Consider the following 19,335-nt stretch of genomic DNA (forward strand, 5'->3'; position numbering starts at 1 on the left):
CTGTGAGCTCTACAGGACAGCAAATTCTCATGTGCTGGTCCATATGCAAGCAAAAAAAAATCCTTTTGTCAGAATAACTTTATTTTAATGGTGCTTAAAGAAAGCAAAAACATGCTGAGATTCACCATATCTGTTCTAGGGAATTTTCAATACTGATCTGCTTCCTACATAAAAAATGTAAGAGACCTCCAATTGCTAGGAAGAAGAAATACGGCAATAGTTTTATGGGGTTGCTCTTTCCATATAATTTACCCAGACAATTTGAATTTCTCTGTATCTTTATAATCAATAAGTATGTTGCTTATGCAAACAACTTATTTCCCCTCAGGCTTTGTCAAAAATGAAGCTGACAAATAAGGTTACCTTAGTGGATGGAAAAAAAGTGAATACAGGCAATCAAAAGAATTTTTTGTCCCTTGTTATGCAAGGCAGGATTTGAAAAGCAAGATTTAACAGGACAGACTTGCTTTCATATACTCTTTCTAGTGATTGCTGCCTTCCCTCCTTTGTGACTACATCAATTCTCTCTCCCTGTACCAATCCTCCTTTAAATGATGTAGCAGGTTGCTCCTTCAAATGTGAAAAAGGTGTTGTGTCATGTAGAGGGACTATAGTAGCATAAGATACTGTTAATTACTCAGTGGGGTTCAGGATTTTTTACTCTTCCACTCTTCCTACAGTAAATACAAACTAGAGATTGCAAGTCTGACTCAATAGACAGGATGATACTCACATGAGGAATATAAAGTGATACATGTGAGTGAATCACTTGCATTTCTGCTTCTACAAAACTATCAGAATTTCACATAGCTCTTACCTGGTAACAAAAATCTAGACAGGTAAACTGAAGGAAGTTCTCTTGCTTTCTATCATCAGCTTACAAATGGAGTGTTTTTATGGCTCTCTCAGCTGTTCGTCACGTACCCATCATTTATGCTGGAACTGCAAACAGTTTTCCACCTGTCTATTTATAGCTCTTTTGCACATGAAAAAAAAAAAAAAAAGTAATGAAAAACAATTGTAGTCATGTTGAAAACAGCTTTGGATATTAAAGGTTAACGTGCCGCATTCGTATCTCGTTGTAAGCATTTTCACTTACATGAAATTGCACTAAGAAAGTATTCATCCTCGATGGTTCGGCTTTATGAACTGTGTCTGAACTGGTAAACAGGAGTAGGGTAAGTTTACAGTAGTCAGGTTAGGACTATAAAAGCAACCTGCAATGAAAGCCATCAGCTGGTATTTGTTTGAAAAGATAAGAGAGAGAGAAAACCGCTCATGATGTTCATATAATGTCATGCTATATTTGGGAATGCTTACCTGCAAAAGCCAGCAGAAAAGCAAGTGCCTGTAGCCCACGGGAGTGACACTGGTGTGAAGGTAGGACTGCAGATATTCATTTTATACTAGAGTCAGCCTCGGTCTTACGAAATTCCCTGCACGGGCAGCAATGCCAGTGTGAATTCAGTGGGGCTTTTGTCCAAGTAGTGTGTGGGATCAGGATGTTGTTTGTGCTTGGTGTGGGCTCGGCACTTTGCAGCCCATGGTATGCAGAAGTGGTTTATATGTTCCTTTCCTTAGAGAAGTGGAGTATTTGTTCTGGTGCTGTCTGGTTTTCATATCTCTTGACATAAAAACGATCGCAGCTCTCTGTACTGATGTCAAAGGGCATCTGTGGCTAGGCAGAGCTGAAAGTACACCTCAGATTAGAATTCGTCCCGAATCGTGGGATGTTTCCAAGCATATTGGTTCAGTGATCAATACAAAAGTCTTACTTCAAACTGGGACCATCAAAATAGATGGGAAATGATCAAGAATTTGTGATTTTTCATGAAATTATGCCCATGGAGAGGCCTGTAGAAGCTATTGATCTCCCTCCTGACGTGCCCTCCGTGAGCACAGCCGTGGTGTGGGGGCTGCCAGCTGCCTTCAGGAGACAGAGCTGTGGCTGGAGCCTGTGCCAAGGCTGTTCTGGGATTCCACAAAAAAAATGCCAGCATCCAGCCTTGCAAGCAAGCACCTGGCACCAGCTGCACAAAAACAAATAAACACCACAATGTCTACACAGCTTTTTTTTTTTTTTTTTTTTTTTTGTGAAAGTCACCAGTTCACGGACCTGTTTTGCAAATTTATGTTCACTCTCTGAGCTCGTTCATCAGCTTTGTCACTTCTGCTTTTAGCATATCCTCTACAGAAATCCCCCCCCTCTCTGTTAGGTCTGCTGTATCAGTAGTTTCAGATTCGTTTCCTGTGTGAAACTTCATGTGCTTAAAGTTTCTGTTCCATTTTTTTTTCCTTGAAGAGAAGAAAAACAACAACAATGAATTAAACCTTGGTGTGCTTAGGAAATCTTTCACAGCTGATGTCTGTGTGCAGTGGTGCTCGGGTTGGGCACCACATCCACCTGAGTACCACAGCTCCCCCTCAGCCTGCGTCAAAGTCTTCAGCCTTTTTTTGTCACTGTCTCATATTTTTGCTGATAATTGCTGCCAGCACCGAAATCAAGACCGAAATCAAAAGTAGCTCACTCTTATCATAAAGTTTTAGAGCTCATGGCTCTGTCCTCAGGGCTTTGTAACCTTGTCAGGCTTTATAGGCCTGTGGTGGGCCTAGCACCGTGGATCGCATGCGGGTAATGGCTTTGTTCCTGCTACAAGCTGGCCCGCCATTTTCCACCCACAGCGCTGTGTTGCACACAGCTCTTCCTTTCTTTAATGTGCTCTGTCAAAAATCTGAAAAACCAGGTATTGTGCAGACGGGTACAGGAACAAAGAAGAAGGAGGATTATTCTCCCCCACCAATGGTACTGGCACCTAGATTTGTGAGAACAAGGTGCTGTATGACCTGTTTTAACAGCTGCCGCAGGTGGGATAGAGTTCTGCCCTTGGTTTTTGTTTAAATTGAGATGAATGGACAGAAACAATAAAAAGTAGCTCTGTCTTTGTATTGACGTGTCCTAGGTAGATATGGCAACAGCCTGGTTACAAAGCAGATCAAAGCCTTTAGTGGGTATGGAAAACTTGGCTTGTTTTTCCAAAAGCATGTACTCCTGTATATATGTCTGTTTTCTTCCTATTTAGAAAGTATACTGGAAAAGCACAGCAATCTTCAGAAAATTGCTTAAGAAAAATTACTGAGCACTAGCATTGGTATACCCAGTAAATTTAGGACTAAATGTAGTAATTAAAAAAAAAAAAAAAAAAAAAAAAAAAAAAGAACAGGTGAGGCTGGAATGATTTATTCCCAAGGGGAAAAAAAAAAGAAAAAAACACTTCAAAACAATGAATTCATACAATTAATATCTCATTTGCTTTACTGAATGGCTACTTTATTGTTTCTCTACCATGCACTGAGGCATGGCTCTGTTACGATAGCACAGAGAAGGCTCTCAGACATTAACATGCACTGTAAGTGTCTTGCAGATGTGTCACATAGAATCAATACATTATTAACCACATGCAAAAAATTCAATAGGCACAACACTGACTATTCAAGTTCATAAGCTTTGTGAGCGTTAAGATTTTTGTCTTTTTTTTTTTTTTTTTTTTTTTTATAGGAGGATGAGAGATGTCTTTTCATAGTTTCTGATGTGGTTCATTAGGGGCAGTAGAACTGGTTTAATCGACACTGAGACTTGAGAATTGCAGTCCACTGAGCAGCAGACCTTTAGAATAAAAAATAAGATACAAGAATGCTTGTTCCTTTAGTCAAAAGTTAGGTAACTGCAAGATGCAAGCTGGTTGAAAAGGTGAGGATGTGCACAGCTCACTGAGTCACCTTTGACAATGCCCTCACTTGGAAATCCATCACTTTGCCCCACCACTTGAATACACTCCTGCATTTTGTTAAGAGCCCTTTCTTAAAGATGAAGGCTTCGAGAGGTGGTATCATGCAGTGAATTAATGTTTTTTCACTTTGACAACAGGAGAGCTGGTAAAGCAGAGAGAGTACGCAGGGAAAGCAGCAGGGAGCTGGTGCTTCATTGCAGCCTATTGACAGTCAGGAGGCTGTTAGCTGGCACCCGGAGGCATTAAATTAGGTCAGCAGTTGGCTTCATGTGAACAAAACCAAGTGGTAACTGGATGTTCTCCCACACATAATTACCAGTACGGTGTACCAGGGATGAGCACTCCATTCATTCTTTCTCCCTCCACCAACCCTTTCTCTGTGGTCCTTTTTGCAAGAGTTGCCCTTGGGCTTTTGTCTGTGAGGGGAGGACAGAGCAGGAGGACAGCAGCTTTCTGGTGCAGGACACTTGTTTTCTCACTAGGATACAGGAGACACTGTGCCCACTGAAAAATTTTGGTAGGGTGCAACTCTGACCAGCGTGATCCAGTTTGCCTCGCTGCATCCCTTGCTCTTCTTTGCTGACCTCTGCGGAGGCCAGGGCTGACCTGGGACCTCTCCCTGGAGAATCAGGCTCTGTTTTCCATCACTCTGGGGCTGGGAAGCATCACCTCCACCTCAGCCCTACTGTTTAGGAACAGGATCTTGTTCCCACTGAAGTGTGACTACAGTGGATCATCATTCTCCTTTCCACCCCACACAACAGGAGGGGAGTTTTTAATTTCCTCCCATTGGGCACATCTCCTGGGCTGGCTGTAACTGTTTTATTTTTTCAGATGAACAAGTATAACAAAATGAGCATCTAGAGTATTACATGACTGCAAATTTTCTGCTGCTGAAATCTGAGCAAAGATTCAGGATTTCATAACAGTTCAGAGCTGTAACATGGTACCTACTTGAGGCATGTGAAGAACCTGAGTGGAAACACCACAGAGAAAAAAAAATATGTGGGAAAAAAAGATACCTTTTGTCCAGACCACAACTGATGAAAAAGAAATTGCATTAAGCCCTGGGCTTTCCTTTCAGAATAGACTGTAGCTTTATGAAGGAGTGCATTTTCCTCCGAGAACGTTTTCTGCAGCAGATTTTCCAGTCAATCTTAGAAGGCTAAAAAATGGTGAGAAGGGAGATGGCAGAAGTTGGAGGGAAAACTGAGAAAGAAGAAAGGACAAAGAAAGAAGAAAGGACTGAGAAGAAGAATGGATAGATATTTAAATAAATACACACAGGGAAAAACAGAGGGATCCATTAAAGACAAAGAGAATATGGTTAGATGGAGTTCAGGCATTGTTAAGAAGAGAGTTAGAATATGCCATAAAAGCAGGGATATTGTTTTTCAGAAGACAGATATTTTGTTCGATGAAGCAGAAGGAACTGAGATACGAGTTAAGGACAATTAAGGAAGTCAGGTGCTCTTTGGATACTGGTGTGGCCTCAAGGGCTGCCAAACATAAGGGGTTTTTCTTCTGCAGATCAGAAAGACTTGCACTAAAGGCATAAGTTTGATCAAGGGGCTGTTTATTTTAATCATGTATTGATTGGCTTAACCGCACTGCTCCTTGAGGGAGGGAAAGCTGTCAACATAAAGAATTACAGCTTTCAAAGTTCCAAGTAATCCTAGGAAATGAGCCAAATATAATAAATGCAGTTTTATTTGGGACCCGATCCTACTACTGTTGAAATCAATACCAGCTTTTCCATAGCTTTCAGTGAGAGTTGGGGCTGCTTTTTCGAAAAACAATTCCTCTGATCCAGTGATCAGTGTAGCTGATTTTGAAATAGTCATGAATATGAATATGAAACTCAAAGAAAATAAAAGAAAAAAGGCACCAACCAACAGATCTAGAAAATCTCTGTTTTAAAGGGAGGTTGATTTTGTTTTGCAAGATATGAAAGAAAAAAATGGCAGAAAAATAAAAGAAATTATAATTTTTAAAGAGGTAGCGAGCTTAAGCAGGGTTAGAAAAATTAATTACAATGTGATAAACAGATGTCCTTCAAAAGCCATTGTGATTTTGTGCCAAGGAGAAAGCACTGAGGAGCTCAAGATACAGAGTCTTCTGCACAGGCTGAACTTAGTAGAAAAGGATCCTTGAAAGCAAAAGCAGTGTGTGTGCACATCATGGTACAAGAATAGTCCAGAAAATCAGCAGTACAGAAGTGCAGTCATTCCTCAGGCAGAATTCCCATGAAGGCCGGAGACACTCTGAGTATGTACTTTGCTTTTAGTTTTGTAATGGAGGAAGAAGGTATACAATAAACATTCGGTTACGATTCTAGTCACAAATTCAGTATATCCAATCCCTATTCAAAGTTTACATGTAGTGACCAAAAAAGAAGTAGCTCGTTTTCTGTGGTTTATGATCTTCAGATATGAGACAGGACATGCATTTTAGCATGCACAAATATTTACATATGTCTATCTGTGTGTACAGGCAGACCTTGATTTCTGTGTATCCATCAGGGTTTGGAAAACCACTTTTTTAAGACTTGATTTTTAAAGATTATTGAGTGAGGTAACATTGAGTGAGGTAACATCTGTGATGAATTTGTCCCTGGGGCTCCTCCTGGAAGGTGTTACCCTACGTTGGTCTCCTGTCTCTGGCTATACAAAGCCTGGAGTGGATCATAACTGTAATTCCAGAGCAGAAATTGAACAGTGTATTTTCAGATGTGTAATCCATGGGTTGTCTATCAAAAAAAAGTCAGCGGTTCAGCAGTAATGTGAGTTATGTCAGTCTGCACAAATGTCCGCACTGGTGGCCTTCCCCCATCTGCATCTCATCATCTCAGGCCTCTGACCAGTGCCTCCCCTTTCCCCTACCCCTCAGTTTTTGCATGTTATGAAGGATTACATTTCAATGCCAGTGTTTTTTAAAGGGTATGGGTTATCTGAGGTGCAGGCTGTACGTGCAAAGATATGATAGTTGTGTCACAGGAGATGACCCAAGCCGGGTTAGCTGCGAAACCTCTCTGCTTATGGCTAATCTTTTGGTATTTTCAGCTCACCACCAGGGAATGTCATGGAGGGCAGCAGTTTGGGTTGTCACAGGGGGTGCTCTGCGTGAGGAAATTCGTGTGCCAGGCACACAGGACAGACACGTGGTTCTCCTGCAGAAGGAGAGGAGCTCTTGTACCACAAGCAGGTGCTTGAGGCATGCAATGAGACCACGCTGGCTCCCTTGTTGTATTTTTCCACATTTTAGCAGCATCAGTTTGACAATCCATAACTTCATCCTCAGTTAAATAGGGTTTGTACCAGGGTAAATGAGAGCAGATTCTGGGCCTGGCTCAATCCGGACCCTTTCTCCCCTTGCTTTTGGGTCAGGCTGAAGCTGTTCAGCTGCACTCAGCCTAGTAGCATGCAGCAAAGGGCAGGGTTGACTGCTGCTTTTTATTTATCCATATTAAGTTCATCAGATGAAGCCAGAGCTTCCTGGGGCCATCCGAACTTCCTGGAGCGGGTACTCTCCCAGGCAGCCGTGTCTCCTGGAGGCAGCCGTGTGTCTCCGGGAGGCAGACATGCGCCCCAGACTTGAATCGCTCCTTTTGGACTATGTGGTTGTAAGAGCATTTTCTTACAATATATTTCCTTGGGGGAATCAGATGGACTTAGATCTCGGATACCATCCCCACTAAGTGATACAGTAAAAATAACCTATTATTCTCTGGTTCTGACCTGGGCGGTGACAACATATTGTTTCAGCATCTCTGTCAGACTATTTCCCTTAAGAGCCATTTTAACCTCACCCAGTGGGACATAACTAAAGGAAATGAAACTCCAACCCCATTAAGGAAAAAAGACAATGCCTTTCACTAAACAAACTTGATTTTCTTGGCTTTTCTTTGCCAAGGAGAATCGCCCGTACCCCCCACCCTTGCAGCCTTTGTAGACAGTTCCTGTAATTGGGAATGTCTGGGTGGACACCAATGGTTGGCAGCAAAGGGGGATAAATCCGACATCCCTTGAACGTGACATGGGCTGGGACTGCAGTCCCAGGTGGCCGCTTAGCGTCAATTCCTATGGTACTGGTCGACGGTACGTGCCTGCCAGCCACAGCTGCCGGCCCTCAAAACACAATCAGGGGTTTAGCAAGACTAGATCAGAGATACACAGCAAAGCTGGGCTGTTGCTAATTTTGTGCAGGTGTTAGATCGCTACTGTACTGTGGCCCACTATCTAGAGCTGGTGACTTGCAACAAAATCATAGTGGTCCGTCTCCTGGCACTCATCGGGTGAAGCACCGACCCCAAAAGCAAGCGTGGGCTTGAGGATGTGCCATTTGCATGCTAAGAGAGGGATCACTTTCTGTCTTTGCATGCCAGCTAAGGTTGGAACAAAATTTACACGCAGTAATTAGGTTTTCAAGCATATCCATTAATTTGGGGTGTCTTAAGACAAATTAGAAATCCCTTTTTAAAATGCAGTCCCACGCAGTTACAAAGTAGGTGTCTGGGGAGGCACCATCTCACACGTGGTGTGCAGGTAATTAGGACAAACCACGGGGTGATCGGCTTGTCCCAGGGAGAATTAGGGTACACAGAATGTGAAAAACTGCACATTCTGGGTAGCACTGAGTAACACCTGGGTCAAAGTCAATCTGCAGTGGAAAAGATTAGAGCCAGCAAAAAATAAATGAACAGCTCTGTATTGCAGGATAAAAGTAGACTGCAAATATTGCAGTCCTGGAGCAGGTTTTGGAGGCAGTCTTGGAGGCAGCTAATGTCTGTAGTTCCCCTTGTTGTTTTTTTTTGACGTACAGGTTCTCCACATACCCAGTGCTCTGTTTTGGGGTATTTCCAGTAGCAGTCCCCATGGGGAGCAGTTAAGCTCCTCTTTCAAACCTTAATCCTGCAGGGTTCTATAAATGTATGTATCTCTGCGCCCTGATAAGCAGGTTTATGGCTGTCCCAGCAGTTCACCAAATAAATGAAAAACCAGACAGTGCCCTAAGCAGTAGATGTGAGTGGTGCCCTCTTTTGCACCCTTCCTTCCCCTGCTGATGAGCGTTTCGGTAACCCCTGTGAAGAACAACTTCCATGAGAGACCGTCCGAATGCCCTCCATTCCTGAGCCCAGAATAGCCTGTTGCCTGATGGTTATGACATTCTCCTGCAAGATGAAAGATAAGGATTTGAGCAGCACAAATAGCAAAAGAAAGTGAAATCAGGCCTTCCCCATGCCAGGTTGACATTGCGTTGGGAGCAGGATGTCAGTCACCTTGTAGGCACCTCTATAAAGAGAAGTACTTACACTTTTTTTTTTTACCTTTTTTTTTTTTTTTTTTTTTCTCCCACAATCAATGGCTGTGGGAGAAAATGGATGGATGATACAGGGTGGTACCTGTCTGGGGCACGTAGTGAGATGCCAGTGTCCCAGGGAGGATAAAACTGTTGTGAATCCCTCCCAGAGGCACCTGCTATATCTCCATGCACAATACTAGGAGCACAAGTTAGCAGTTGTGTGTTAATTCCCCAAAGCAGGTAGGTACCTAAAGGCTCTCACAGGGCTGCCCTTACCGCTTTCATTCAGTCACTGCACTAGTTGGTTTCATACTGTGTCTCTTAACAGCAGGCAGTAGGAGATCTTTCAGAGGAATAAATGTCCTGCCCCACACCCCTACAGTGGGTGATGGGGACCCACCACCCTCAGATTAATTTTCTCCTTCTGTGAGCTCTCTCTGCTGTTGACTGGGAGGTATTGCAGTTGCCTGTAACACCTCTGTGCAGCCAGCAGTGGCCCTTTTTTTTTTTTTTAAAAAAAAAAAAAAAAAAAAGTAGAAAGTCCTAATGATTAGCACCGGGAAGATTAAAGTTCCTTTTTAGATCATGGCCTGATAGCAATTGCTGTCGCAGTAACTCCTTTGCAAAGACCGCGAGTATATCAGGAGGGAGAATATTAAGCTTCTGTGGTTTGCCAAAATGTTAGCCTTCTGAATCTTTCCATGGTGGATGGAAAGATTTACGGGTACAGTGATGCATATCTATCTCAGAATCATGTTTGGATTAAAAACTTCCTGCAGAGCTAATGTCAACTCAGGTTTCAGGTCACTGCTACAAGCTAAATCAGGTTAGAGATCAAAACCAGCAAGGAGGTAGGAGGCTTGCAGCTATCAACTGGGATAATCTGAGGCATGATTTTTTATGACTGCACCCATAATGACATGTACAAGCTGGGAATGGCTGTGGTCTGGAATAAACTTGTTGGTTTGCCTGGATCTGGTGAAAATTTCACATGCGTTTCAGCATCAAAATACCATGCAAAAATAACCGGTCAGATCCAGCTAAAGTCACTTGAGTTATATGGGGAATTAATTAGCTTTATATGTCTGAATTCTGCTTTAACATAAAGATTACTCACTGTTCCTAAATTGTTTTCATTAGGCAATCCACATAAAAAGACACTTGTTAGATGTAATAATCGTAGCTGTTATTATTTTACACAGTCTATGTTTTTTGTACATTATATATATAAATTATAAAGCAAGGTATGGTTTAATATGGTTTGGGTTTTGCATCAGGTGACCTAAGCCACTGGATTTTTAATTAACTAAGGAGCAATCATTCATGGCAAACTGTTCAATTGCATAGGTGCAATAATTGAATCTAAAGGTTTATTTTTGTTCATTTATTGATGTCAAGGGAAAACAATACGGTTATGAAAATGGAATAAACTGAAAAGATTCCTTCAGCTGCTGCAGGTTGATTAGGACAAATGACTTTCCATTCCAGTTTTTATGAATGTACAGTTTTCTGAAAGGTTTATAATACCACAGGGAAAGGAAATCGCAGGCAATATATGATGCAGGATGGCTCATAGTTGTTGGGAAATAGACGAAAATGGTTTTATCTGAAAATGTGCGATGTACTGTTCTGCTGTATTTCACTTCAACTCTTGAGAAGGAATCAGACGCAGTGATTTGTACCTTGTTATGGGCATGGAAACAGCCTGAGACATTTACCTGTGTTGCAGATAGAATCTGTAATAGAGTCAGGGCTCAGTAAGCCCTCTCACCGACACAGCGTGCAGTCTCACTCACCTTTTGCCTGTGGCCAGCAGGTAGGCAGCAGCACCAAGTCCTTGCTGTCCCCTGCGTTGCACTGACAGCAAGGAGGTGATCACAGAGTCCCGTGGTGGTTTGTCCACCCTGGTCAGCAAAGGCAGCAGATGTATTTTCATATCTCAGTTTGATAAACAGCACTGTCTTTTATGGAACTGAGTTTTGTTAAATAGTTCTTGCAGTGTTAGAGAGCTTTACCAGTAAAGACTGTTTAATAAACCCACCTTTTTTTCTTTTTTCTATTTTTTTTTATATTTTTATGCAGAAAGCAGAAATATGGCAACAAAGGAAAAGCTTCAGTGTTTGAAAGATTTCCACAAGGACATCCTCAAACCTTCCCCTGGCAAGAGCCCGGGGACACGGCCTGAGGACGAGGCAGAAGGAAAGCCGCCCCAGCGGGAGAAGTGGGCGAGCAAGATTGACTTTCTGCTGTCCGTGGCTGGTGGATTTATTGGTTTAGGCAATGTCTGGCGGTTCCCGTATCTCTGCTACAAAAATGGCGGAGGTGAGTCTTTATTTCTTTCTCATGAATCAGTCTCTCTGCCTCATACTTACTGCTTCCAGTGCCTTCCTTCTGTTTTTTTAAAAAGAAATGAAAAACCTGTTTTCTGCATTTTTCACCAGTATTTGGGAGAGATTATTTTACTACTTAATAGCTTCTGTTAAAACCTAGCTATGGAAAAACAACAACAGCAATTTAAAATTTTATACTACTGAATCTTTTATGTTCTTTTATTCTGGTCTAATGAGTCTGAGTTTTAACCAAAAGATATGCTGTTATTATAGACCAGTAGCCTAAGTCATGCACTGCAAAACCGGAGTAACTCGAAGTAAGAGAGTTACTCTAAGTTAATAATAAGACAAAACATCAAACAATGGTTTCTGTTAGATTTCAAAATAAAAGCATTCTCAGTCACGTGAAATTATTGTGTGCCTAACCCCATTGTTATTGCAGATTTTCATCTTAAAAAGGTAAGACAATGCCCTTTCATTTGTGTATATCCACTTCACTTACAGTGTTTGAATATGAGAAAAAGTACCTCCAAATTAAGATTATTAAATACTGATATTAAAGTAGCATATATGTTTCTTTGTTTCAGTATGTCTGATAACAAGTTTTTAAAACTATCCTGTGTAGAGCCATTCACTTCATCTCAATTTTCTACTATTATGTTCTCTCAACAGGTGCATTTCTTATACCTTATTTCATTTTCCTGTTTGGGGGAGGTCTTCCCGTGTTTTTCCTGGAGGTGGTGCTAGGACAGTATACCTCTGAAGGTGGAATTACATGCTGGGAAAAGATCTGCCCTATTTTCACTGGTTAGTACCTTTCGTTGTCCCTTACTGCTTAAAGACACCTCTGTAAACCTGATAACAGCAGTGCAATGTCCCTTATATCTATTAATTCAGCTATTTGCTGTAGTAATTGAAAGTATGATATTGTTTCCTGGAAAGGTAGAAGTCAGAGAGTCTGAAGGACAAAGTGAGGTATTGATTTTGATGCTATCATCTTGTTAACTGGCAGAGCTGTCAATAAGCAAGAAAGAAATTGCATTTTATGCCTTAAAAAGGCAACTGCACATTTGGTTCATAGGTACTGGAGAATCTGTTGTTTTGGAAGGCTAGAGCCTTTTACATGCCTTTTTCAGAAACCGTCTTCAAAATATTATTCTGGTCAGGAAATCAAAATACTTCTGCCATATGAAAGTTTATCACTGACGTCATCCGTTTATGACTGATATAACCAAAACCTGCACAGTATTTTGTGTAGAATTCAGGAACGGGACTTTCCTCATAACTGAGTTGGTCCTGGCAAATGGTTGTGTTTGTCTCCTGTTATTCAAGGGCCTTTGCCAGCAAAAAAATTACACAAAACTCACAGCAGTTATGTGTATGCCACTCTGAAAGTTAACCAGAATGAAACATCACAGACAGGTTAGCAACATTACTGAGGATGCTGCCTTGTGTTTAGATTACCCTCAACAGCCTGATAATACAGACAAAACTATAAGGAATATTTGCATTAAATAGTGGGGCACTCTTCTTTTACAAATCCCATTTGGAAAGGGTGAGGATTTCTTACTGAAATGTCTCTAGCTCTGCCACTGTGGCTGTTACAGATTTCTCTCTCCCCTTACATCACCCCAGGCAGCAGGAGGGGTTTTCTCCAGGGTTCACACTCCCACCTAATACTCAGAACGCTACTGAACTTGATGTAATTATGCTGCTTTAGTTCCATTTTCTTCCTCCTCCTCCCACTTTCGTGAAACCTTTTCTTTGGAGGAGGAGGAAAGAATGTTCCTTGTTTAAATAGCAATCTCCCAGGCATCCATAAAGAGAAATTGTCACTCTAATAATGTGACTAACTGTATACCCTGAATGAAATGCAGCTGCATAGAATAAATACCACTTGCTCTGGTTGTTTTCACCTGTCATAAAGTTAATCGCTGGTGGTAATGACTCCTGTTACAGTAAGGTTTCAAACTGTAAAATATGAGGCAAGTGCTAGGGTAGCCATCAGAATGATGTTAAAGGGAACCTCATGGGCTTTTCATCCCCTTGAGAGTCTGCTCAATGTTTTTAAAGGAAAACTTTTTTTTCCCCCCTGTTATTCCTAAATAGCAAACTACATAAACATTTTGGACATTAACATTTTATATACTAAAAGATTTTCAGAAAATGAGACTTTCCAGAGTCCTTTAATTTTGTATTTACAAAAATAGTGACTGTTTCTGACTTAGCTCCATGTGGCATGGATCTGCCAGTGGGGCATAACTGCCTAGGCAGGAGAGATACAGTTGTGGTATTTAATTAAAGCCTCCACCAGAACAGCATTCCACCACCTCCCTAAATTGTATAGGACTCAGACTTATCTGCCCGTAACCCTGCTTTTAAAAACAAACAGGGAACATTTTTTATCGTCAAATATTGATAGCAGAGTTAAACATTGATCTAATTAACCATAACAGCTAAAAATATCATGCTTCCTTTGCACAAGTGAAATTGGGGCAGAAACAGCAGCTTTTATGTTGATAGCTCTGGAATTTTCCTTTTTAACACATTCAAGAGTTGTCCTTTTTTTCACGTACACAGAGCCGAACCTGTCGATAAGCATGAGTGGTGCAGCCAAGCTGCCTCCAGGGAAGCTGCGTGGGGGGACAGTGCGTCGAGAGTGGGGTTGCCCAAGCAGGTACCCAAGGTGTGAGATGGTGTAGCTCCCAAATAAGCAAAGTGTGATGCCTTGACTTCCTTCTAATAAAGCCTGAAATACCGTTGGTAGTGTAAAGTTGGGCAGCCCTCCCCTTCAGTCCCAGCAAGCTGAAGCCTGAAGCTCAAAGTTGAGTGCCAGTACTAGTCAAAGGCAGTGGCAGGGCTGTGCTTATGGGTGATGGAATTGAGTTCAGTATCCAACAGATATGTGGTAGAGTGGGATACAAGTCCACAACATGGCAGGAAACAGCAATGGCACCAGATACTTGAAATCACAAGGCATCCTAAGAAGGAGTGGCTGTCATGTCTGTGCATATTTCTTTTTTCTTCCCCTCTCCAGGAATTGGTTATGCTTCCATAGTGATTGTGTCCCTTCTGAACGTGTACTACATTGTGATCCTAGCCTGGGGACTCTACTACCTGTTCCAGTCGTTCCAGAGTGTCCTGCCGTGGGCACACTGCCACCAGAAGTGGAACACGCCAACCTGCGTGGAAGACACTCTCAGGAAGAACAAAACACTCTGGATATCACTGAATGCCACTAACTTCACCTCTCCTGTCACGGAGTTCTGGGAGTAAGTACCCCCATCTTCACAGCACCTTTGGGGTGCTTTGGTGGCATGCTGAAGGTCATGCCTGAGATTTTGCAGAAGTCCCATGAGGAATGTTAGATAGGAGATGAAAATTGCTCCAGGTGTCAATTGTTTCACCACCCTTTGCTATCAGTTCTTGCCCATCCTGAGACAGGCATGTAAGTCTGGGAGCAGTGGAGGAAGTCATTAGATGTATAACTGCATTCAGCCTAGACAGTACAGGGAAACCTAAAAACCCTGTGCAGTTTCTGGTTTGGAGGAAATCTTGTTCCTTTTTTAGTAGGGATTTACAATAGAAACAGTGACAAATCACCACTTCTGTGGCTGCCTCTTCCCCAGCTGTTGTCATTTGCAATGCACTTTGTGAAGCTGTTAACATCTCTCTTATCAGTTTGACAAAGATGCAAGGCATTGACCTCATCAATAAAACTGACAGAGGTGTTGAACATTGTCGTGTATTGTAGGTTTCTCAGGTCATCTTTGTTACATCATTTTTCTCTGCAGTCTCAGAGGATATTCTGTTTTACTAGATTGTCTGGATTTTGTCAGGGTTAAGCTTCTTATTTCCATTTATTTTTCAAGTTTAGAATTATATTGCATAACCTATTTCTGAACAGGCATAACCTCGAATCTCTGTGTGTTTATGTAGTTGTCAAAACATAGCAGGAGAGTAAGGCACCTATAGGAGAACTTAAATCCAAAGGATCTGCATATAGCTTAGGAAGAAAATCTTTTTTATTTCTTGGCTTGAAGCAATGGTCAATTAAGTGTAGAATAAGTTTCTAACCAACCTGACTTTCAGCATGTTTAAAGTCCAGTCTGGTTCCCTGATCAACTTGTACCTACTTCTCTATTTTTAAAAAGCAACTTCAGCCAATAGTCCCAGCAGGAATTATGTTCATGCCAAAGATATTTGGCATGTGTTAGGTTTAGAAAAAGTTATTATGAACTGGGCTAAAATTTGTATCACAAGAGCCAAAATACAATGTGCAGAAAGATCTTGGATGAGCTGTTTGTGGAAATGCACTGGTGACCAGTGTGAGTGACGGGGTGCAGGTTGTAAGAGCAGTTGTTTTCACCATGCCACGAGCACTGTGTTTCCATGCTGAGCGACTGATAATTTCCCAGGTGATTTCCTCCCTTGTTAAGTATGGTGTGAGTTGGAAAATATTGGGGTATTCTGGGGAACTTGAAGGCAATTTATAGTAGAGGAGGAAGCAGTTCTCACTCCTTTGGACTCTCCCACAACGACTTTGAGACTGGGGGCCTGAATCCAAATGAGAGCTGCTTTGGTAGGGTGTCTAAAGGTCTGGGTAACCACACAGCAGATACATGATGGAGGGCCTTGTGCCAGGGCAGCCTGTTTGTGGGTTGGGGAGCACATTTGGTGTGGAGTTTTTAGTTAAGTTTCTTCTAACTAAATCAAGTTGCTGTCCTCAAAACTCCTCTGCAAGCTGAACCAAATCCTCCTGTAGGCACAGCCTTATGTGTAGAGTCAGACTGGAGGTGCCTGAGGCTGAAGGAAAAATCCTTGGTCCTCACAACACTTTCCCCTTCCCTTCATCTTCCATAAATTCGTGTCCCCTCACTGTTTCTTTAGTACAGTCAGAGCAAAGGTTGCTCAGCCATTAGCACTCATGGAGGCAGCTCTCCTTGCACTTTGCAGCCACTTTAACTTTTGTCCTCAAATAGCAGTTTTAAACATCGTGAACTTAACTCTTCCCTGGATTCGTGCCAGGGAGGAGTTTGGCTCCATACTACTACTAATACAGACATACTGTCCATAGCTCACTGTTTCATCACGACTGAGCTGTCCTTAACAGACCAAGCTGCCATCAGGACTCATGCCACTTAGAGAAGTATTAAAAATAGCTGTTCTCTCTGCATAAACAACCATTGGTGTCTTAACGTAGGGACAGAGATCATGCAGCAGCGCTGTTATTAAAGTAACGTAGATTTTACATGGCACAAGCAGTTTTTCCCCAGCCATGCTGCTCTTCTTGATGGTCCTGAAATTAAAAATAATCTCAAGAACTTTATGAGTACTTTGCTGTCATAGACAATGCCAGCTGCCAGCCAGCCAGCTACCCGCATCGAAAGGACAGGTCAATAAATAGCCTTTAACTGAAGATATCCATCTGCTTTGTGGCACAATTAATTCCAATTTAATTCAGGGGGTTGAGTATTTGGTTTCTGAAACCCAATGCCATTTTTATTGTGGGAGATTTATGGAGTATCCTCATCACAACTGCTTTGTAAGGCTAACTCTGCAGAGATATAATTGACCACATTGATGCATTAAAACTCTTCGTGTTGAAAAACACGTGTCCTTCTCAGCCTGGCTGGACATATAGTACAGCCTGACATTTCAGTTCATTTGAATTAATGTTCTGTGCAAATCACATGCTTGCCTGAGCAGCAATAAAAGGGGGTTAAGCAAATCTGGCTTTGTATCAGGGACTTACCTCTTGGTATCACATGCTTCAGGTCTTATTTCTGAAGACTTCATTTTAAAGCCCCAAACCTTAAAGGCTTACACACGTATTAATACATAAAGGATAAGTGTTATGGGGTAATTATGGTTGAACAAAACCTCTGATTGTCTGGTGCTGGCCAAGTGTTTATAAATATTGGGTAATCAGCAGACTTTATTCGTCCAAATCCCAAGAAAGACCATCACATGCTAATGGCATGTAATCCTGAAGGGAGCAACACAAAAACTAAACAAAATCTAGGGCAGCTGTCTCTGCCTTTGGGGCAAATTGAGAATTTTAAAAACCGTTTGATATTCTCCCTGCTTCAGCATTAGTTATTCTTGTCTGTCCAGCGTGAAAGGGTGCTTTGCTTTTCCTGGTATGAAAGGTCCTGTCTGCATTCACATAATTAATGAGCTGGAATATCCTTCAAGGATTGCATAACTCTCCTCATTTTATTTTTGTTTATGTTCTAGAGCCAGTTACAGATCCTATTACATTTCCATATTGCACATCACTAAAACATACTAGTGTATGAACAAGGTTCGAGAATTCATGGCTGCAACGAACTTGGCCCCAGCCTGTTGCCCCATTGATTATACATGACTGACAGTGACAGCATCATAACTATAAATTATAATTGGCAACAACTTCATGCATAAATGGCGTGAAGTTAGTTGAGCGAGCATGGCTAAATCTGAGCAGCAGTAGGCTGGGTAATAAAATTGAAGAGCTATCAGCGCAGCCCAGCTTCTGCTCCTTCCCAAACTTGAATTTTCAGGGTATCACAAATCCAGATTGAACACTTCTACTGCAAAAATATGTCAGTTTAAATTTCATGAAAAAAAAAAATTAATTATTCAGGCCCCACTGGTAGTTCTGAACAGATTTAAGGTATTTGGCCTCTGTAAGACAAGATAACCCAAGACAGAGAAAGCCAGCCTGCCATTTAGTGCTGCCACGCCACAGAGAAGCACCGTAACTGGCTCTCAGTAACCCACTGGGCTGCCCGCTGGACAGGACTGCTGGCCATACTCTAGGTGAGATGACCTTTTGTTTTTAGTTCCCTAATAAAAAGCAACAAAATCTTATCTGAATACATTTGTAGATATCCTTATTCCAAAATGTATTTGCAGTTAATTATTCATTGCTTCCTGAGAGCTAGCTCTATAGGCTCCTTTTTACATTTGAATTTGCCTCATAGATTGGAAAATGGCCATTTATTTTTTAAAAAGCCACAGAAGGTTACAGCTGAAGTTTGTCTTACAAGTGTATTTTCTTCTTTTGTATACGCACAGCAGGTTTTTCCCTGATTTCCTTAGGCTCAGGTGAACCAGGACTGCAACTTTATGCCAAATATTCATTACTGAGGGGTTTTTCGTAACTGTTGAATAGCTCTGCTGATTAGGGCAGACTTACCCTGTCTGGTGCCATTAGTCCTTTTCCATAACAAAGTGCACACACGTTCAGAGAGAATAAAGCATTTGATGTGAGAACACATTCACACAGGTAATCTGAGTGAATTTGGCAAACAGAGACACAAAAACAGATGGATGAAGGTTTGAGTCCTATTAAACTGGTCAGTTCAGGTTTTGTACCAAAAACTAATTGCAAATTTTCCAACAGTGATTCCATTCACTATTATTTCCTTGGTAGCTGAAAAAAAAAAAAAAAAAAAAAAAAAAAAAAAAAAAACTTTAATTAATTCAGGGGAAAAACAAACCACAGTGTTTTGTCTTGTGCTGGATGCACATATGGAGCTGTGCAGACCGCGCTTGTGAGCCTCATCCTGGTACAGTACTGCAGACTGCTGTGTCTTTGGTGAAGGAGAATTGCAGATTTTAATAGTTGTCTGAAAACAATATTTACTTAACAACGTTAGGTAGCAAGTTAATGTATCTAGTCGTGGGCCAAGGAATTTCTGTCATGACTGAGGTCAAGATTCTCCTTGACTGCAAAAACCTTGCAGAAAGACTTCAGATTTGAGTAGGTTTATTTTCAGAGGACTAAGTTTGCTCTTTCATATAAACAAATAAAATAAGTAGCAGGTATGACGAGATCTGTCTGGTGTGTGAGGACAGTTTATGTTGCAGGAAAGTTAAAAAAAAACAAAACAGTTTTAAATCAGACTTTAATGATGACCCATGGCAAT

General features: G+C 41.5%; 1 protein-coding gene across 6 annotated transcripts in view; it reads left to right on the forward strand.

Moving 5' to 3' along the window:
- The window catches only part of SLC6A6 (solute carrier family 6 member 6), a 190,333-nt gene that overhangs the window by 145,237 nt on the left and 25,761 nt on the right, over positions 1–19,335 (forward strand). For all 6 annotated transcript variants that reach the window (XM_084292669.1, XM_084292668.1, XM_084292670.1 and 3 more), the window contains 3 exons: positions 11,172–11,411; positions 12,092–12,226; positions 14,457–14,691. In XM_084292669.1, the coding sequence (XP_084148795.1) occupies positions 11,172–11,411; positions 12,092–12,226; positions 14,457–14,691 (610 nt within the window). The remainder of the gene's footprint in view (positions 1–11,171; positions 11,412–12,091; positions 12,227–14,456; positions 14,692–19,335) is intronic.

The sequence above is a fragment of the Netta rufina genome (assembly GCF_964035555.1).
Source record: "Netta rufina genome assembly, chromosome: 10".
NCBI lineage: Eukaryota > Metazoa > Chordata > Aves > Anseriformes > Anatidae > Netta > Netta rufina.